This window comes from Oryctolagus cuniculus, chromosome 6 (assembly GCF_051225735.1).
Source record: "Oryctolagus cuniculus isolate XC-2025 breed Fujian yellow rabbit chromosome 6, ASM5122573v1, whole genome shotgun sequence".
NCBI lineage: Eukaryota > Metazoa > Chordata > Mammalia > Lagomorpha > Leporidae > Oryctolagus > Oryctolagus cuniculus.
In genome coordinates this window covers 94239012-94261746 of record NC_142872.1, presented here as the reverse complement: position 1 = coordinate 94261746, position 22735 = coordinate 94239012, and the positions used below count along the sequence as shown (strand labels likewise).

Below are 22735 nucleotides of genomic sequence, written 5' to 3'. Positions count from 1 at the left end.
TAAATAAAAGTCATATATTTTCCTTAAAAAATTGAGATATTTACATCTTAGTCAAAAGTATATTTAGTCTTATTCTAAATGCAGTTATTTCCTCTGCAGTTTTTGAGGTTAATAAATGCAATTGGTTGCCTAATAATGATAATATTAGCATTTCTACAACTCAAATGGAAGGAAAACTTTTTTATCCAATTTTTCATCCATAAAATATATATCTCAATTCCTACCTAAATCTGGTATAGTTGTTTTGTTTTGGTTTTGGCAATAGTAAGTGAGCCTGACAGTGACAGTGTTTATCCACCCCTCATTCAACCTATCCGGGTCCAAGCGTAGGGAGTACTTGGCAAACAGACATTAATTGGCTCTGCTGAAATCTGTCAGCATCACAGTTCCATTCACACAATATGAAGTAAGCAGATTTCTTCCAAAAGATGGAAATGACTTATGAAAAAAATCAGAAAGTTGAGCATGCAGATTCTGTCTCAGAAGAAATAAGCAACTAAAATCCATCTCTGCATACGTTCTGCACCTTCAGTGGCCTCATCACATCATCTGAAATGTTAATGTGGTACATTAATTAATCTTCAAGACTCTATCCACCTTCAAAAATTACATTTTTGAATCTCCAAGCCTGGAAGAGGGTGTACACTTTACCCCAGGGCTAAACGAATACATCCATGAGAAAACTACATTTTCCTTTCTCCAAGTTATCTTGTAGCAACTATTCCCAGCCAAATTCCTGCAATGTACTGCTTATGTGCGCTCAAGAAAAAAGAAACACACTTAACTGAATAACACAGTCCAATAATTTCTTCATCTTGTTGCAATGAAAGCTGTCTTGCAAATTCATATCTAGACTCCATCAAGCAACTAACTTATGCCAACTAAATACACTGCAATGTCCCGTCTTTCCCTTAACTCATACCCACTTAGGTCTTATGCCCTGTTTTGTACAATGCACATACCCCCAGGAACTGAGGGCCCTGAAGGCTGGAATAATACCAGCACCAACAGAACCTTTTCATGGGATTGAAACCAAAGCCCATTTATGTAAAAGCTCCATTCACATCACCCCTCAAAGGCTCTCACTCCCTTAGCATTTGTCACAGATGCAATGAAGACTGCATTGTATGTCCTTGCCTCCAAAGTTCTGGGCTCCTACTGTTCTTTATTTAGTGCCCCAGTTCCCTATAGGTACAGTAATTATAGTCATCATTATCAAAATTCGCTTAGACTACAAGTGCAGGTGGTAGCAATGCTGGCAATCACATCTCTAGGGGAGGGAGGAGGTGGGGACACAGTAGGGGTTGACTCACAGGAGCTCTGTCCCCATGGAAAAGCATAGAAAGGGAAGAAAATATACAAAGTGCCAAAGCAATGGGGGAGCAGTAGTTTTCTTAGGAGCAGGCAGGGCCAATAAGGAACAGAGTGGAGGTTTTGTATGTGTGTCTTTTATTATCTCACCTGCTCAAAACTCAAGGACAAAGTGGATTTTTAGGTGTCCTTTGGAAATTCAGGGTGCTGAGGCAAGGAACTCTTAACATTTAGACAGATAATATTTCTAAATGTCACTACAGAGTTTGCTTAAAAAGAATAGGATGAATTACTGAAATCGTATAAAAAAATACTATGTATACACTGAGACGGAAAGATAGCCTGCTAGGTCCACTTATTAGCAAGGGGCTGTCTGCAACTGTATTAGAGATTGTGGCCTAAAAACGGATTTTAAATGGAATATTGTCTGCCAGCTCCACTCTTGCATTCCATCGTTAGCCACTGAAGAACTTCTCCTTGTGAATGACATGGCTCCCAGCATGAGTGCCTAGTCTTAGACACTTCCTGAATTTTGCTTTTTACCTGGTTTCCCCCCTTACCTATAACAACTGTGGTTCACTCCTTCAAGTACTTAACAGTTTGTCAGGTTGTTAACAACGGGATGGAGAAATGGCATTTGAAAATCTGTGCCCCTGACAGAGTATCAACATTCTTCTCCCTTTCTGGGACCCTGGAAGGACCTGGAAGCTATGTGGATGGTAGGGAGCTGATTCTGATGTGTCCCCATCTCATGTTTATAATTAAAACTAGAAAAACATTTCTCTATATGGAAAGGGAAGTCATTAAGCAGCAATTAAAATATTTCATTTCATCTTATCTTTTTCCCTGGGAGCAAATTTTTGAGACTCAATAAAGCCATTTATGGGAAATGTGATTCAATTTACTAAGCATTCATTCTACAGACTTTATTTTTTCAAATAGAAAATAAAATTTTTACATTTCGTTTTACATAATGTTTATGACTAATCATTATTTAATGAACTTGCTTATACAAGTCTGTCCCTTTAAATCTACAGAGTAAAAATGTATTCTCTTTCAGTAACATAGTGTTTAAAATGAGCATTCAAAATTACACAAACTACCTTTACCTACAATTCTCTACATGGTAATTGAAGACACATATTAGTAACTGTTGCATATCTAAAACAGATCTAGAATTTGTTATACTTTACAGAGACTATATTACAGAAGGAAAATATCACACATACACTTACAAAACATAGTAAAATTTAAAGAAAATCAATTCAGTCATGTATCTCTTGCATACATACTCTATGTAAGAAATGGTGATTATTTTATAGTTAAATTAACATGGACAGTCTCAGCTACTTCTCTTTCTGTGTTTAACGCTAAATATAATGCTTTCTATGTTTCAGCCAAATATAACTTTCCAATTTTACAACAGTCCTACATTCTTTTATCTCAGCTTTTTCCTGCCCTGATTGCACTGTTTTACCTAACAAAATATTTCCAAGCTCTAATGCACTGAGGTAAGTGAATCAAGTGACATTTCTCCTGGATGAGGAGTTACTATTGCCACTCCATTTTTTAAAATGTTTACTTATTTATTTTATCTACGTAAAGGTATAGAAACACACACAGAGAGAAACCATTTACTGGTTCATTCCCCTAAATGCCCTAAAAAGCCTGGGCTTGGCCAAGCTGAAGGCAGGAACTAGAACTCCATCTGGTTCTCCCACATGCATGACACGGACCCAAGAACTTTAGCAAGCATCTGCTACCTCCCTGGAAGCATAAGCAGGAAACTGGATGGGAAGTGATGGAGCCAGCACTGGAACTAGCTCTCTGACAATGGGACACAATGCTGCACCACCATGCCCACTCCTGATGTTCCATTTTAAATGCCCTCATCGCTCACCTGTGCCATCATCCACATTTTCCACCTCCATCACCTCTGTATTGATCCGGCCACGAAAAAGGTAGCGGTGTCCATCTGTGGAAGCCTTGTTGTTCTTCAACCGTCTTAAAAATGAATGAAACCACAAAGACTCTGTTATCAAACTTAATGCAAAACAATGATTAAGCGACTGATTTTAAGCAAATCTTTGGAGAAAAGACACCAGTTCAGTCTATAACATCAAAGGTTTTTGATTCTGGTGCTTTAAAATTTTTTTTTACTAGTCTCCTCCCACTCACAACAGCACTGGTTGATATAGGAGATGTGGCCAGTATACTAGAATGTGAAACAAACTGAAGCTTGGGGTTCAGGGTAATCACAGGTAGGAGGGTAAATCTGTAGTTTTCGCCCACCTAGGACATCAGCAGTGCCCAATCAACTCTGAAAGTAAAGACTGGTTATTTTAATGTTTCAGTAGAGTTTCTTTCAGCTTTATTTCCCATTTTTCAGTAACTAGCTGCTAATTCTCACTTTCTCCAAGCCCTGGTAAAATATTCAGTTACTACTTCTGGTCACTCTTCAAAGAAAATGACTGAGCTGGGGCTTCTGGAGCTGGGCAACATCCAGCTGCAAACATCTGTTTCCTATTTTGCTTGCAAGATCCCTGTATTCATGCTGCACAAGTTTCTTAATATGAACACAATCCTTCATAAAGGTCTCATTCATTTTAAAAACAATTCCACAATATTCCAAACTTTCTACACAGTATGTCTAGCAACAGTCTTTCATCTTAAGCATGTAAGTCAAAGCAAAAAAAAAAAAAAAAATCAAGGTTTACAGATGAACATTCATGACAATGAATTAAGGATTAATTTGAATTACCAAATACTCAGGGGAGAAATTTTAATATCTTTAGTTAAGCAAGACAGATTCTAATAAAGTATTCAAAGAGAATTAAAAGTCGCTCAAGGGATTTCAGTTGACCTGAGCTATCCAATTTCACTCACTGACGTCTGGCTAACAATTTAATATACTGAAATCACTATTAGTTTACTGCGCCGTAGAGACATGCCTGGTGCAGGTTAGGATATGATTGTACACCAACTGCAGGGCCCCACTTCTCCTCTGCTCCACACAGGGAAAATCACATGGGAAAAGGAGAGGTCTCAACAACGCTATCACACAGCCTTCCTCCGAAAAGATCACAAATTTCTGGACTATCTGTCCTAAAAGCACATCAAAACCATCTTTCATCACCTCTAAAGAAAACTAATCTACTTAATACCATTGGTTGAACTCTTTAATTAACACACAATTATTCTTAGGTGTTTAAATTTAACCAAAAAGTGATCCCTATTAAATATAAGAGTGGGAATAAGAGAGGGAGGGGATGTACAGTTCAGCATATGCTCAATCGGACTTAACCCTAACGGCAGAGTTAGAAACGTGCCAGGGGATTCCAATTCAATCTCATCAAGGTGGCATGTACCAATGCCATCTCACTAGTCAAAGTGATCAGTTTAAGTTCATAATTGATCATAATGATAGGATTAAGTGTCAAAGGGATCACATAAACAAGACTAGTGTCTGCTAATACTAACTGATAGAATCAAAAAGAAAGAGAACGATCCATCATGGGAAGCGAGATACATAGCAGACTCATAGAGTGGCAGATGCCCTAAACAGCACTCTGGCCTCAGAATCAGTCCTTAAAGCATTCAGATCCAGCTAAAAAGTCCATGAGAGTTTCTCAGGCATGGAAAGCCAAGACACTGTGGCAAAAAATAACCTAAATGAAAGATCTCTGTGAGTGAGATCCCAGTGGAAAGAACGGGCCATCAAAGAAGGAGGTAGCTTTCTCTGAAGGAAGGAGAGAACTTCCACTTTGATTATGGCCTTGTCTAAATAAGGTCGGAGTTTGTGAACTCAAGAGGCTTCCATAGCCTTTGCAGCTCCTGACAAGACCCTTGGGTGATTACTGACATCATAAAGAAGTGTCAATTGTTAAATTAACAATGGGAGTCACTGTGCACTTACTCCCCATGTAGGATCCCTGTCCTTAATGTGTTGTTCAATGTGAATTAATGGTATAACTAGTACTCAAACAGTACTTTATACTTTGTGTGTCTGTGTGGGTGCAAACTGTTGAAATCTTTACTTACTATATACTAAATTGATCTTCTGTATATATAGATAATTGAAAATGAATCTTGATGAAGAATGGGATGGGAGAGGGAGTGGGAGATGGGATGGTGGCGGGTGAGAGGGAGGTTATGGGGGGGGAGCTGCTATAATCCAAAAGTTGTACTTTTGAAATTTATATTTATTAAATAAAAGTTAAAAAATAAAGAAAACTAACTTTATTAATTTATCTCGCTGGAAAGTCAGCCCACAAACTTCAACACCCTACCATCCTCATGGTTACTTTGATAACAGCTTCTAAATGTCCTTCATTAATATCCCTGAGTAAATGCTACAGATTATCAATTGGGAAAGGTAGCTATAAAACTGATGTCAAAAATAAAGAAACATGTAGAGTCAGTTAAAATGTAAGTAACTGCATATTCCACCAGGTAGGAAATAATATCATGGTACCTTGCAAGAAAAAAATTTCTTGTAAATCGGTTCATCACTGTTCAAATCAATCTTTTTAAAATTTGTGGGGAGCAATCCGGACTAGACTAAGTTACTCGAATTGGGACTTGTTCTATGCATCTGCTCTCCCACAATATGGCGCTGGGAGAGAAGTAAACAGCTTCCGCACAGCTGCCTCCAGTTCAACCAATTAACTGTAGGACTTGCTCCTGATTGGAGAGCAGCGTACTCGGCGTGTGGGCAGCCGAGTTGGGATTGGCGGAGGAGGACTATAAAGGAGGAGAGAGACGGCATGCACCAGGAACATCTATGGGGAACATCTAAGGGAACCCGTGCAGCCCCCGAGAAGAGCCGGCCGGCGGTGTGCCGCTCCCCTGCGGAAGTGGGGAATGTGGCCAGGGGGAACTGCCCTTCCACGGAGGTGGAAGGGATAGTAGCCAACCCGGGAAGAACCAGCAGCAAACCCGGGGAGGGCCGAGCAGACGAAAGAACAGCGCAGGGTCCTGTGTCGTTCCTCCACGAAGAGGGGGAGCGACATAATGGTGCCGTGACTCGGATAGGAAACCTGACTCGGATAGGAAACCTAGCTCGGATAGGAAACTTAGGACGGATATGAAACTTAGGAGGGAAGAAACGGGAAGAATTGGGAAAATATCGGAGAGAGAGACTAGCAAACAGCCTAGGGAAAAGCCGGACGAAAAAGGAGCCGGAAGAAGCTATTGAAAGCCTAGGCATAGACTCAGATACGGACTACGGGGGGAAGCTGGGAGAAATCTCTAAGGTCGAAAGCGAAAGTGAAAGCTAGAACAAACAGACTCGGATGTGGACTGTGGGGAGAGGCCAGGAGAAATGAGGAAGGAATATCGTTGGAGGAAAGTTTGGGGAAACATACCGGGTAGAGAAAAATGTTAGGGAAATTGAAGCCGCGGGGGGGCAGGCCAAGGCGGACACGAAAGCCACTTTGGGGTTCTCAAGTTAGCCCGGGAATAGGGGGCGAAAAGTTGAAACCAGAAGCTGAGACGTAAGCCAGGTTGGGATCCGTCTGATTAGCCCGGGGAGCAAAGGACGGGAAGCCAAACCGTGGGGCGGAGACGTACGCTGGGTTGAATTCGCCAGGCTAGCCCGGGGAACTTAGATTGAATGCTAGTGGTGGAGACGCAAGCTACGCTGTGTTACTCGCGGAAGCCGCCGCGTGCAGAGAGAGCACGGGGCGTGAATAGATAGGGAACGGGGCTGGCGTAGGCCGTGGTTCAGACGCGAAAGGGTTAAGCGTGGAGACCGCGGAGCGCGCGAAGCCGAGCCGCGCAAAGCCGGGAAGCTGCGCAGATGAGAGAGGCGCGCGGGCTGAAGCGGCGCAGAGCCGGGAACCCGCCGGCGGGGCGAGGTGCCGGAAAGCCGCAGGGATAAGAGAAAGTGAGAAAAATAGGAATGCTGGAAGATAGAAGTAAAATGGGAGAAATAGGAATGCCCGGAGTTAGAGAAATAGAGAAATAAAAAGGCCTCCCCTCAACATGCCAATGTGAGAGCTTGGATTCGGTCTGCCTGATTGAGGCGATGAGCACCTGGGCGGCTAGCAGCTTATGCGCCGCAGGTCACCGAAGACAGGCACGAATTAACATCAGTAAGTCTCCCCCACAATACGGCAATGAGAAGGCTTGGATTCGGTTTGCCTGATAGGTTTTGTAAGCCCCTGCAGGCTCGACCAGAGCATGCGCTGCAGGGCACCGAACACAGGCACGCATCAGCGCCTAAAAACCTCCTCACAACATGGCGAAGAGAGGACCCGGATTCGGTTTTGCCTGATGGATAGGACTTGTAAGAGCCTGTGGCAACTCTAGCAAGTAGAGCAGAGTGTGTACCGCGGGACACCGAAGACAGGCGTGTATCAACGCTAAAAAATAAAAAGAAAGGGGGATCTGTGGGGAGCAATCCGGACTAGACTAAGTTACTCGAATTGGGACTTGTTCTATGCATCTGCTCTCCCACAATATGGCGCTGGGAGAGAAGTAAACAGCTTCCGCACAGCTGCCTCCAGTTCAACCAATTAACTGTAGGACTTGCTCCTGATTGGAGAGCAGCGTACTCGGCGTGTGGGCAGCCGAGTTGGGATTGGCGGAGGAGGACTATAAAGGAGGAGAGAGACGGCATGCACCAGGAACATCTATGGGGAACATCTAAGGGAACCCGTGCAGCCCCCGAGAAGAGCCGGCCGGCGGTGTGCCGCTCCCCTGCGGAAGTGGGGAATGTGGCCAGGGGGAACTGCCCTTCCACGGAGGTGGAAGGGATAGTAGCCAACCCGGGAAGAACCAGCAGCAAACCCGGGGAGGGCCGAGCAGACGAAAGAACAGCGCAGGGTCCTGTGTCGTTCCTCCACGAAGAGGGGGAGCGACAAAATTTTTTACATTTTATTTTATTTGAGATCTAGAAAGAGATGGACAGAGCTGCCATTCACTGATTCATTTTCAAAATTCCCACTACAGTCAAGGCTGGACAGGCTGAAGCTAGAAGTCAAGCAAACAATCCTGGTTTCCCGTGTGGGTAGCAGGATCCTAACTATTTTGACCTTCAGCTGCTGCCTCCCAGGTAACAACTGACGGGAGGCTGGAACCAGGAGTGGAAGCTGGATGTGAACCCAAATGCTCTGATACAGGATGCAGGCATCAAATACGTATAAATACCTGCCCTGGGGTGGACATGATGGATAAAGAAGGGGGTCTCAAAAATACTAGCATATACCCTGGGCTCTTTCCTTGGAAAAGATGTCAGATTCCTAGGTTATCTGTCCTAAACCCACATCAAAATTTAGTAATCTTTCACCACTAATAAAGAAAACTATGCTAATTGATATATAAGAATTAATTTGTCTCTATGTAAAACATTATGTATAATGCTAGTCTTATATATGTATGAATCCATCATTGGTCCAGTTTATCTGAGACTCACTGTCTTTATGATCCTGCTGTGAACTTTGTACAAGCTTTGTATTTTCACCTGACCTGTGGATGTTAATATTCAGCCTAAAACTCTAGCAAGCATCTGATCAATACTATAGCACTTAGCTTAAATAAAGTTCTTTGATCCCTTAAGAAAACATATTTGTTAAACTGTAAAGATTGAAGGCACTGGTTGCTCCATACTGCAATGCTGCATATTTGAATATCATGATTTAATGACTTCTCTCCTAATTTCCTAATTTTTCATTTTATTATGACCAGGAAACATGTACAAGTACATTCATAATAGTAGAAAAATATGGAAATAATCCAAAAGTCAATTGATAGGAGAATGAAGAATTAAAGTGTAATATATTTAACTAATTTAAAGTGTAATATATTTAACTAATGGAGTATTATGCATGAATTAAAATGAATTATTGCTATAAAATGGATATATATTTTAGAAACCACTGAATACAAAATATAAACTGCAAAAAAACTAAATGTATTGTATTATTATCTTATTAAGCCTATAAACAAGCCAACTTAAACAATGTCTCCTTACAGTACATAATAAACTATTTTTAATAAACTAGCTTCTTCTAAGATTAATAATACTATAAAGATTCAGAACTAGAATGCCCTTTAAAGAATGTATAGGGGTGAGCTTTTGGCTCAGCAGTTAGGTTGCCACTTGGGATACCTCCATCCCATATCAGAGTGCCTGAGTTCAAATCCTGGCTCCACTCTCCATTCCAGCTTCTTGCTAGTGTGCACCCTAGGAAGCAGCAGGTGGTGGTTTAAGTAGCAGAGTCCCAGTCACCCATGTGAGAGACTCAGGTTCCATGTGAGTTCCTGGCTTCAGCCTGGCCCAGCCCTGACCGTAATAGCATTTGCAAAGCAAACGCAGCAAATGGGAGATCTATGTCTCTCTGTCTCTCTGCCTTTCAAATAAATAAATAATTTTTTTAAATTAATTTATCAGGTCTGTGGTTCTTGTAATCACAACACTATTGAAGTCTGTAAAGGTTGTTTATTCATGATTTCTAAAGGAACTGTAAATCTTAAAAATCTTACTTTGAAGTTAAGTTCATAAAGTAGATGAGCATTCTTAAGAAGGGAAAGACAGCTTCTTACAGAACTTCCCCAACCCTGGAGGGAAAAGAGACACACTGATCTACTACTTCTTTCCATTTCTAACCATTACGTTTTTGGTCCATGTTTACACATTCATTAAGGATATTTGCTAACTAACAGGATTTTAATTCTCTGAAGTTTTATCTGTTGTTTAACTTATTTAACATTATAGCCATGAAACCCTATCACATCATCAATTGTACACTGATGTTAATTTTGCAAAAGCTCAGGATAAAGAACAGGCATATATATATATATTGTTAAGATTGAAAGAGCTGAAAAAGGATCTCATTCTCAAACAGATGTCTTCATTAATTACAGCAAAGCACCTGGCTTCACATTACAATTTCTTAAATGAGATGTACACAAGTAAATTTGACAATCTCTTCAATATCTTCCTAGAGTCTATTTCTATTCATCCCAATCTTACTATCAAACACAAAGAATTTAGAAGCTCATTGTAAAATAAATAAGCTAATTTTCACATGTGGTAAAAAAGATTTTTTTAAAAAACTCATTAAGATAAAGACAACAACAACTGAATTATATTTTGGCTCTAATCCTAACCTGTCTCCTTTCACAAATGTACAAGTTAAAGCACTACATTTTTTCAGTTCAAATCACTATATTTTTGAATTAATATATCTTACTATATTATCCCAATATGACAATCCACATGACATCATTATTGAATACCAGGAGCATGGCTACCAAATCTTCAGTAACTTGGTCTGGGCACATTGCTAACTGATTAGGAAAAAAAAAAATTCAAGATATAAAGAATGGTAATCCTTTTATCCTGCCTTCTAAATTTGTCAGTTTTGTCTCATTCTCATTTCTTGGTTCCAGAAAATGTTTAATGTTTATCCACCCCTCATTCAACCTATCCAGGTCCAAGTGTAGGGAGTACTTGGCAAACAGACATTAATTGGCTCTGCTGAAATCTGTCAGCATCATAGTTCCATTCACACAATATAAAGTAAGCAGATTTCTTCCAAAAGACTTGAAACATTCTCTGATGGAAATGACTAAGGAAAAAAAAAAAAAAAAAAACAGAGAAAAGTTGAGACAGCATGCAGATTCTGTCTCAGAAGAAATAAGCAACTAAAATCCATCTCTGCATATGTTCTGCACCTTCATGGCCTCATTACATCATCTGAAATGTTAATGTGGTACAGTTGTTACAATCCCATAACTTCTGAACTGGGAATATACAATCGCTTGAAATCTCACACCTTCAGCCTCACTTTTCTCCTTTAAATTGAATGAAACTTATTGGCATCATTTCACTAAAACTAATCTGTCTTGGATAAAGTTGCGTTTTGCAGAGTCAGCATCTGGTGCGGTGGATAAGAAGCTGGTTGGGACATCCATATACCTTATTGGAGTGCCTGGGTTGGAGTCCCAAGTTCCAGCTCCACTGCTGATTCCAGGTTCCTACTAAGGTGGGCCCTACAAGGAAGCAAGTACAGTTGGGCTCCTACCACCACGTGGTAGACCTGAACTGAGTTCTCTGCTAATGGCTTTCAACTACATCTAACAAGATGGTGAAAGGAGCAATCAGAGAACCGGCTGGGAGGAGCTGAAGCTGCCGCCTGATGAGTCCCTGAGCCCTGGGAAGCAGATGAAAAGTTGGATCTTGTGTGACACCTGAGCCATTTCTGAAGTGTGCCTTGTTTTTTGGATCTTACCTGTGCTTTCTTTTGCAGTACACCAAAAGATTATCAAAAAGAAAAAACACCCGTTCTTGAATATTTCCAGAAGAAATTTTCAGTAAGACTCCACACATTAGCATTTCAGTGCAGGTGTCAGTGATGTTGGACCCCTAAACCAGGGAAAACACAAATAACAACGTGTGATTACCTGACTAAAGTTTGTATCTTGTTAGTTTTCTCCTTATAATTACAGTTACTTTTATCTTTAAAAGCCATATATGCAGAGGATAAAGCCCCAACAGTACAAAGAGTTACACACTGAGTATAGGTCTTATTCCTCTTCCAGTTCCTCCCGGTTGGCCTCAGCAGACAGAACTGCCATGGGGATCCTCAAAGAATATTTTATGTGTATATGCATACACAGCACATATTAGGTTATTTTTAGAGCAAATTATTTCAAACTAATTTATAATCTTGTTAATGTTTATTTCCTTTCTTTTTTTCTCCTAATATGGGAAAAGGTCTCCATGGGCATATTACAAAGTATATGATATTGTCTAGTTTTCAACAGATACTAATTTATGTATTCACCTCTAGGATGGAAAAGAAAAGAAATAAAGAGACAAAGATTATTTTAACCTTCCTTCCTTACATGAGCAAGTATATAAAATTAAGGAACATGGCTTTAGTTTTACAAAATAAAGAGAATACCCTCCTTAAACTTACAGTGATTCATGTAAGCCAGCCAGAATGACAAGCTGATACATTAAAAAGTATACTGCAGATATTGTCCTTTTTTTTTTTTTTTTTTTTTTTTTTTTGCCAGGTAGAGTTAGACAGTGAGAGAGACGGATATAGACAGTGAGAGAGAGACAGAGAAAAAGGTCTCCCTTCCGTTGGTTCACTCCCCTAATGGCCGCCACGGCCGGTGCTGCGCCGATCTGAAGCTAGGAGCCAGGTGCTTCCTCCTGGTCTCCCAAGCAGGTGCAGGGACCCAAGCACTTGGGCCATCCTCCACTGCCCTCCTGGGCCGCAGCAGAGAGCTGGACTAGAAGAGGAGCAGCCAGGACTAGAACCTGGCACCCATATGAGATGCTGGCGCTGCAGGCAGAGGATTAGCCAAGTGAGCCACGGCGCCGGCCAGATAGTGTCCGATTTTGCACACTAAATAAATATTCTAAGTAATTACCCCAAATTAACTTATGCAGACATTAAAAGGCAAACAGGAAAGCAAACTTAATCCAAAGAATTCATTGTTTTGCTCTGAGTAGACACAATGTCACTTGATAAGGAATATAAGCTTTAGAATCAGATTGCCTATTTTCAGCTCTAAACTTCATCACCTCTTGGTTCTAAGAATCTGGATAAGTTAAATGGTCTTCATTTTAAAGTCTGCATAATGAGGATTATAACAGCTGAGCAAACTTTTGAGGCTTACTGCCTTGGTTTAGACATGGTTTGCCCCACTGAAGTTTGTGTGCTCAAGGCTGGGTCCCAGGTGCAGCTCATTGAAGTGACAAAACTTCTAAGAGGCCAAGGCTGGAAGAAGGTAAGTAGGTCTTGGGGACACTACACTAGGAATGAGCTAATGCAAGTCTCCTGTGACTGACTGGTTTCAGGGAAGAGGAGTTATAAAGGAGCTTAGTACCTCCCCCAAATCCTTCCACACATACTAACTGTATCTTCCTCACATGCTCTTATGCCATCCACCAGGGGGTCCTCACCTGAACCAAACAGATGCCAGAGCCATGTGTTTGAACCTCTTTAATTTTGAGCTATATAAACCTCTTTTTAAAAAAAAAATACTTGCTTAAAAGGCAGAGAAACTGAGAGAGAGGCAGACAACAAAGATGTGCAATCCACTGGTGTACAGCAGCTGGGGTTGGGCCAGGCCAAATCAGGGTCCCCTACCTGGGAGTCAGGGATCCAACTACTGGGCCATCACCTCTGCCTCCCACTGTGCACATTAGCTGGCAGCTGAATTTGGGAGTTTCTCTGCTGATCAGGTCTTCCTTTTCCGTTGGTTCACCCCCCAAATGGCCGCGCTGATCCGAAGCCAGGAGCCAGGTGCTTCCCCTGGTCTCCCATGCGGGTGCAGGGTCCAAGCACTTGGGCCATCCTCCACTGCACTCCCAGGCCACAGCAGAGAGCTGGCCTGAAAGAGGGGCAACCGGGACAGAATCTGGTGCCCCGACCGGGACTAGAACCCGGTGTGCCGGTGCTGCAAGGCAGAGGATTAGCCTAGTGAGCTGCGGCGCCAGCCAATACTAAATTTCAATTACTTGTTTAGTTAAAATTAGCATACTGGAATGTAAGTGACAACTTAGTAGCACAAAATTCTTGACAGACAATTTACCTGAGAGAATTTATTGCAAAAAAATGCCCTCATTTTATTCATGGGGAAATAAGACCCAGATAATGAAGTGGCTTAAGTGAGAGAAGAATCCTCCTAAAATGGAAGTAGTACAAATCCATGGGGAATCCCACTCAAGAGAATTTTAGTTTCTGAAGCCAAAGTGTCATCCATTTGGTGGTCCCGAGGGTCTGCAGGAGCCTACAGAAGAACTAGAGCCCAACCCTGCAAACTCTCAAGGTGCTCTCTTCTGTAATGGTCATGACACCTGCCTCCGACCTTGGCCCTGATCTAACTCCAGTCTCCTATCACCTCCACTCCACCTCCACACAAAGCTGCCAGCAAGCTGAGCAACGGTCCCTCCATCCCCTGAACAATCCCACTTTTATCCATTCCTGCTCCTTCCCAGGGTCTGAATTCATCCTGTATGAGTCTGTCCTTAGGTGTCCTATCAGTTCAGCAGTTTCTCCTAAACTGCCCATATGGGACCAACAGATGCCTCCACTCTCTCCAGGAAGGTGGACTGGATGGGTTTTCGGGCTCTGATCACAAGCTGCCATCAGCTGGCTGACCCCTGTACCCTTCAAAGTCTGAACTCCCAACACTATATGGCTTTGTCTCACATACTCATTGTCAAATTCACGTAAGTGGAATTCATGTTGCCACCTTCCATGGAACCTGACATTTAGACCATTTTCACTGTGCTGGCTAAAGCTGAAGTCCTATCTGGTTTTCCCAAATACTCAACAGAATTACCTAGACCCACCTTCTGCCTTAATGCTCCATTTCCCTCTTGCACTCAGAGTGTTGTAGATCCCTAAGACCAGGACAGTCGAAGTACCCACAAATTGAGGGGCTATGCAATAGTATGATCCACATACATTTCCTTGTGAACACCTTGTACATACAATGCAAACCAAACCTATAATTTTTAAGAAATCTTTCATTTCTGCAGTCCACTCAATTGTTAGGATATACACCAGAAGGAAAAAAAAAATCATGACAGATTCCATTTCCCTGGAGCATGAAAAATAGTTTCTGAAGTGTTTTTTTTTTTTTTAATAAAAAGCCTGGCAGATTTTATTGATAAATCCTGATATTTAAAGCAAGTTCACTGTTTCTTTAAATGTCTGAAGGACAACAAAGCTGCAAAAGCGAAGTTGACTCCATTTTTCTCATCCCAGCAGGACAACTGCTCCCTAGGAAAGGAATCATCATCATGAATCAACTGTAAAACACACAACCATTCTGAGTGATTGAAAGAGATAGCATTCATGCTGAAAGAGGAGGTCACCCTGGACACTTGCAAAAGAAGAATACAAAGGGAAGGCTAAGCCAGACCCCAGTCGGCATTTTAAAAGATCCACAGTCCAGGGTAGACAAACAGAATTTCCTAGGGTCAACATTTGAGGTTTCTTTGCATATCTGGACAGACAGAACTTCAGGTCTAAATGAAAACTAACATATTGAAGATAAGAAACAAATTAGTCAACTATAAAGCCCCAAGGATAAAAGCCACACGCTTGCATTTATGTGATATAGTATTTGGGAACATTTTAAATCTTCTTTACAAACAAAAAAAAATCACCTTAAATGGTTATTTTGTAACAAGAATTAAATTATCCTAGACCACAAAGCTCATATTATTTTAAATTAATGCAATTTAAAGACAATCTTATTTTTTTCTTTAAATAGCAGTAAAGTTATATAGGACTTCAGCCACATGAGAAATCTGGATTTAAAGTTACCATAGCTGAAATACAGATTCTGAGCACACACATTCGCACTTTTTTGTCATTTTTATAAATCTTTCCCTAATGACTGCTGAAACCATAACGTTTTTCATCTTCAATGGACCCCCAAAACCAGATCACAGCCAGTTCCAGTTCCTTCATTTCAGAAACAATGAAACCAAAACCCAGAGATATTAAGTAGACTTGAAATTCAACACCAAGTATCTAATTTAGAATCTGAAAAGCACACCACAGAACACATATTGAACACTTGTCCCCTTCTTTGCTCTCTCAAGCATTCAGGCTATGTATTTCTTGACCCAGCTCAAGGCAGGAAAAATGATGGCTCATCATGCACAGCCCCAAATCCAGGAGACTACACAGTATCTACTGACTCAGTCTCAAACTTCTCTAGAGGAAGTTACGTCAATTAACTGCCACCTTAAAGATACATTACAATTGTAATGAAAGCTAACACTTTTCAGAACTGATTAGAGTCCTCTAGCAATATCTGGGAAAATGACACTTTCCCCCTTCCATCCATTGCCAATAGTTTCATTCCAAGGATGTGAACCAACCAAACTATTTTAAGCTCGATTGTTGAGCAAAGTAAGCCTACCTCCCAGCCTTCAATGTGAGACTGCCATTCCTCTAAAACCTCCAATTTCTCCATCTGTCTCTTGGCCTCGTTTATGTTGGAACAGACAGCTTTCATGGCGTGGAGGGCCTCCATCACTGCGGTGTAGTCACTGTGTTTCCGTGGGGTCCGCTTCAGTAACTCCTGGTAATATACAAAAAAAATCAAAACTCCCCTTGGTCTTCAGCTTTGGGGTCCAGCAGGTTCAGATTGACCTGGAAATGAAAACTGCAAAGATTCTGAGAGCCACTTTGATGAGTGACACCATAAACTCTGCTAAAATTAGAATCAGAAACAAAAGTTTTGATCAATGAATAAGCATTACCCCAATGCACATTTTGCAGTCACTTTAATTTTTTCTCAAACTTACTTTGTTTTTAACAACTGTTAGGTTTCTCTTTCAAATCATTAACTATCTGACCTGATAGTTAACTATCAAATCATTAACTATCTGACCGCTCTAACAGAAGCAAATTTCTTTTAAAAGACAGAGAGAGAGAGAGAGAGAGAGAGAGAGAGAGAGAGAGAGAGAATCTTCCACCAAATGGTTCACTCCCACAAAAGACCTCAATAGTCAGGGCTGAGCTAAGCAGAGGCCAGGAGCCAGGAACTCCTTCCCAGTCAGTTACATGGGTAGCAGGGACTCACGTATTTGGACCAACTTCCACTGCTTTCCCAGGCACATTAGCAAGAAGCTGGATCAAAAGTACAGCACCTGGGGGCTCGCACTGACATTCTGACATGGGAAGCTGCCAATTAAGCAGCGGCTTAACCTGCAGCACCAAAAATCCAGCTACCAGGCGCCCATCTTTACACGCTAATTTCATCTCCGTAGAGTCCAGCAGAACATAAATCCTCAAATGAATGTGTCTCACAATTTCAAAAAAGAATACAATGGCTTATTTTCTAACATTTTTTGAGAAACTATAAATATATACAATAAAGCAAAATTTTTAAGTATGATACTCCAGAAAAAATAATTCATAAATTCCACAATACTTGATCACTACCAGAGCAATTTCTGTTCTTTCCACGATTACTCAGGTCCATTCTCAGTGATTAATGAGCTGCCATAGATTCAATAGCTTCCTTTCTTATTTTTGGTGTGGATGGTTTTTGGGGGGGGCTTTTTATTTCCATTTTTCTGATGTAGGATATCACAATTAGAGTGATCTTTAATCTTTTAAATATATTAAAAGGTCTTGTTAGCTGTTGTTTAGAAGCACAAAATTAAACATCTTCACCACTGTCTAGACAGTTTGTGACCACATTACTTTTTAATTAGTCATTTGTTTCTTTCCTACCATTGCCATCAACATGTAGCTAACACAATTACACAGACCCCCAGGCAACTCCGTAAATGAATTTCCTTAATTCTCAGCATACAGTGAGGAAGTACGCAGTGTCAGACTCTGTCGAGTTTTCTTCTTGCTGAGAGTTTTGCCATCGGTTGTGATCACACTTTCAGTATGTTCATGTTTTATTCTGCAGAATATCGCATCACTACCAAGACAGTGTTGAAACTGGTACACCAGATCCCAAAACCATAAAAGATACATAGGCTTCTCCAGAAATTGTAAAAGAGAAGTGCATGTACATCATGAGAAGTGGCCAGGTCCCTGCAGGCCCTGATGTGGGGCCCTATGGGATTGTGCCCATGGGTACCTGTTGAGTTGGGACATGAATTTATGTAATATTTAAAGGTAATACATTATGTAATAGCCATAATGACTAGCAATAATCTTCAGGCAGTTACTTGCTATGAATCCTGTGCTGAATGGTAAACTCAATAATCTCAATTTGCACAACTAAGACCAGTATAACTTTAACACTTTAGTTCAATCCCTTTAATATTTTCTGTGAATAAATAAAAATGCCTAAAATCAAAGAGAATCCCAGCACAATTTTTCAGTTGATGGGAGAACAAGACAATCACTATATATCTGTGAGTCAATAGTTTTTTCATGGTTCTTTCCCTTTGCAAAAAAGGGAGACTGTCACTTCTGTACTACTAGAAGGGGCTCTGAACTGACCTCCTTTTTGCTAAGTACAAATAGGCATACTCATTATATGAATAATAATGGCTAACACCTATGCAGGATATACTGTGCTGAATGGTTTAAACGGGGGTAGGTGTTTAGACTAGAGAATAAGCCACCATGTTAAGATATCTACATACCAGGATTAGTGTACCTGGTTTGAGTCCTGGCCCTGCTCCCAAGTCTAGCTTCTTAACTAACGCACAACCTAGGAGGCAATGGTGATAGCTCAAGTGATTGAGTCCCTGCAACCCATGTGGGAGATCTGGATTGAGTTCCAGGTTCTCCAACTCTATCCACCCAGGAACTGGGATGAGGAACAAGAGATGGAAGCTCTCTTTTGGACTGCCTCTCTCTCTCTCTCTCTCTCTCTCTCCCTATGTCTGTCTGCCTCTCAAATAAATAAAAATAGAGTAATAAAATAATTTTTGAAATCAAATTTCTAAAATTTTTATTAATGTAAAAAGAACAAATTTCATGTATTTCAATGATACAATTCTAAGAATATAATAATTTAAAAATTGTTTTAATTATATAAAATAGTTACCATTATTGTATAATATATGCGCATATATATAAAATACTTCAGGAATTTTGTGGAAAAATAGAATTAAAAGATAAATTTATTTTGGTAAAAAAATTTGTGGAGTGAAATTATGTCACAGTGGCTTAAGTCACTGCTTGGGACACCTGAACCCCATGTCAGAGTGCTTGGACTTGAGTTCCACCTGTTTCAATCCAGCTTCCCACTAGTGTGCACCCTGGGAAGCAGCAGCTGATGGCTCCATTACTTAGGTCCCCAGCACCGTTGTGAGAGATCTGAATGAAGTTCCTGACTCCTGGCTCCATCCTGGCTCCATCCTGGCCCAGCCTTGGCTGTGGTGGGCATTTGGGGAGTAAAACCAAATGATGGAAGATCTCTCTCCATCTCTTTTGTTTTGCCATTCAAATAAATAACAAGACTTTTTTTTTAATCCATGCATAGCTTTTCATAATTGTCTATAGCATTTGAAGACTTTATATACATATGGATTTCAAATTTTTTAGACCAAAAACAATTTTTCATTCAATTTTCCCACAAACTCTTTGAAGTACCCTCATCTGTGTTTCCATGCAGATACACATGCACAGGCTATAATTTTTCTCCGTCATCATCATCAACCTCAACATCATTTCTGTTTCATAAATGAAAAGCCAAGGCTTTAAGGAATTAGATTGTATAGGTCAGTCACACAGCTAGTAAGAAGAACCCTTGGGAATTATACAAAGCATTCATATACTCAATTACTACCACAAACTGTTCATCTTGATGCTAGAGGTCCAACAAGGAGAGTCTCAAAAATTGCTATTTGGATTTTTATAATCCCCCACAGAAAGGGCTGTAGTCAGCGTATTATATAGTACCTTTCTCATAAAAAATGTGTTTATGTAATGGGGCTGCAGACCTACAGCCATTATCGGAGACTTTGCTATCTTCCAAAGGAGGTGTTTTGTTAGCAGCCTCATTCCACATTCTGTCATTTACTGTCCCATATGACCCACACCAGTTCCTATAATAGTTTCAAAACCAGGCTCATAATTTTGATCTCAAATTCATTAGCATCATGAAATCACCAAAGCTTGAGGAAATAAAAAATAGACCAATAATTGACTTAATGGGATCTATCCTGAAACCAACACATTTCATGTATATGAAACTCAAGCAAGCATTTTCTCTACAAAGGGCATTTTTTACTAATGATTTATTTCCTTCTCCACTATAAATTTTCTAACACAAAAGCCACTCTTTCTAATAATTATGATCTGCCTTGTCTTCAGAATAATCTTTGAAAGATAATTTTTTTAAATCATCAGCAAAATATGCAGGTAGAAGAGAATTGCTACAATGCGGTAGCACATGAAATACCTTCAAAAGCAGAGGGTATTTGCATATCCTTTGGATGGGTGTCACTAAATATCCTTCCAGGGGGACATCTGTGTTCTTTCGTCCTCCAAGCAGCATGCAGTTCTGGGGAGAAAATAACACAGTTACACACACGTTTTTAAACCGAAAGCTGCGGAACTTTCTTTTTTTTTTTTTATTTTTTTTTATTTTTTTTTTATTTTTTTTTTTTTTTTTGACAGGCAGAGTGGACAGTGAGAGAGAGAGACAGAGAGAAAGGTCTTCCTTTGCCGTTGGTTCACCCTCCAATGGCCGCCGCGGCCAGCGCGCTGCGGCCGGCGCACCGCGCTGATCCGATGGCAGGAGCCAGGAGCCAGGTGCTTTTCCTGGTCTCCCATGGGGTGCAGGGCCCAAGCACCTGGGCCATCCTCCACTGCACTCCCGGGCCACAGCAGAGGGCTGGCCTGGAAGAGGGGCAACCGGGACAGAATCCGGCGCCCCGACCGGGACTAGAACCCGGTGTGCCGGCGCCGCTAGGCGGAGGATTAGCCTAGTGAGCCGCGGCGCCGGCCGGAACTTTCTTTTGTCATTAAGTTTTATGCTGAAAATTTGTGAAAGTATGTGTGCGTGTGTGTGTATTTTTATATACCTTCTTTTGCTAAGAAAAGCATACTATATTCAGTCATGAATAACATTTACAAAAATAGAGATAGAACTAGAGACAGAGATAGATGGAGGTAAGGGAGAAAGGAAAAATATAGTTCTAATGGAAGAAATACAAGATTTATTAAATATTACAACAAAAGTATGGTTTTGATGGAAAAAAATCAGTGAGCTGGATTTCATAAGAATTTAAATTTTTTGAGTATTTATTATTTTTCATCTATTTAAACAGAGAGAGAGAGAGAGAGAGAATCTTCCATCTGCTGGTTTACTCTCCAAATGCCACAACACCCAAGACTGAGCCAGGCTGAAGCTGGGAGCCCAGAGCTCCATCCAAATCTCCCGCATGAGTGGCAGGGGCCCCAACACTTGAGCATCCTCTGCTGCATTAGCAGGAAGCTAGACTGGAAGCACACTGGTCAGGACTTGAACTGGCACTCCAAATTACAGTGCAGAAGCCCCAAGAAGCAGCTTAACTTGCTGTGCCAAATGCCCGCTCCCAAACTTAAAACTTTTTACTTTTCACAAGAGAATATTTTAAAAACAAACAAAAAAAAGACAGGTGTTTAGTGAAGACAACAGTTGGAACACCCATGTCCCCACATGGGACTGGCCCTGGTTTCAATGCCTGGCATTGGCTCCTGAGCGCAACTTCCTGCTGATGCAGACCCTGGGAGGCAGCAGTGATAGCTCCGCAGCTGGGCTCCTGCCACCCACATAGAAGATCCAGACTGACCTCCTGTTTCCTTACTTTGGCTGCTGGCTATTGTGGGCATCTGAAAAGTGAAATGGATGGGAGTGGATGGGAGCAGTGTGTGTGTGTGTGTGTGTGTGTGTGTGTGGATCTGCCTCTCTTTCTGTATCTGCTTTTCAAATAAATAAATAACCTTTAAAAAGTAAAGATGAATAAAGAAATAAAGTACACTGGAATAAAGATTTTCTAATTATAGGTAAATATTTATTATAGGACCAGTATTCAAATTATGAACACTTGTAGCTCAATATAAGATAAATACTCCAAATTAAAACTGGGCAGAAAAATTAAAAACACATTCACCAAAGAAGATAATGAGTGATGAATAAGCACATAAAAGCATGCTTAATATCATTAGTCATCATCAAAAGGCAGATTTAAATCACTCTAAGATATCACTACACACCCCACTAGCACAGCTAGAAGAAAGACTGCTAATAACAAGTGTCAGTAAAAATACAGAGAAACTGGAATCTTTACTCAGGCACTAGCCAACTGTTTGGCAGTTTCTTAATAGTTAAACATAAAGACGCCATAGTACCCAACAATTCTACTCTTTTTTTTTTAACTTTTATTTAATGAATATAAATTTCCAAAATACAGCTTATGGATTACAATGGCTTCCCCCCCATAACGTCCCTCCCACCCGCAACCCTCCCCTTTCCCACTCCCTCTCCCCTTCTATTCACATGAGGATTCATTTTTGATTCTCTTTATATACAGAAGATCAGTTTAGCATACATTAAGTAAAGATTTCAACAGTTTGCTCCCACACAGAAACATAAAGTGAAAAATAATAGATGATTTTTTAAATGATGATGAAATCAGATCAGACCTATTGTCATGTTTAATCCCAGTGAGAGTCAAGTTGGGAATTGATAATCTCTTCTTTTTTTTTTTTTTTTTTTACAGAAGATCAGTTTCGTATACATTAAGTAAAGATTTCAACAGTTTGCACCCCCATAGAAACACAAAGTGAAATATACTGTTTGAGTACTCGTTATAGCATTAAGTCTCAATGTACAGCACATTAAGGACAGAGATCCTACATGAGGAGTAAGTGCACAGTGACTCCTGTTGTTGACTTTACAAATTGACACTCCTGTTTATGGCATCAGTAATCTCCCTATGCACTAGTCATGAGTTTCCAAGGCTATGGAA

General features: G+C 40.7%; 1 protein-coding gene across 2 annotated transcripts in view; it reads right to left on the bottom strand.

Annotated features, from left to right (window-relative positions):
• PREX2 (phosphatidylinositol-3,4,5-trisphosphate dependent Rac exchange factor 2) overlaps positions 1 to 22735 on the bottom strand; it is a 334883-nt gene that overhangs the window by 234892 nt on the left and 77256 nt on the right. For both annotated transcript variants that reach the window (XM_002710460.6, XM_089336348.1), the window contains exons 5-8: positions 20182 to 20283; positions 16219 to 16380; positions 11550 to 11683; positions 3212 to 3315 (exon numbers count right to left, since the gene is read on the bottom strand). In XM_002710460.6, coding sequence (XP_002710506.2) covers positions 3212 to 3315; positions 11550 to 11683; positions 16219 to 16380; positions 20182 to 20283 — 502 coding nt within the window. The remainder of the gene's footprint in view (positions 1 to 3211; positions 3316 to 11549; positions 11684 to 16218; positions 16381 to 20181; positions 20284 to 22735) is intronic.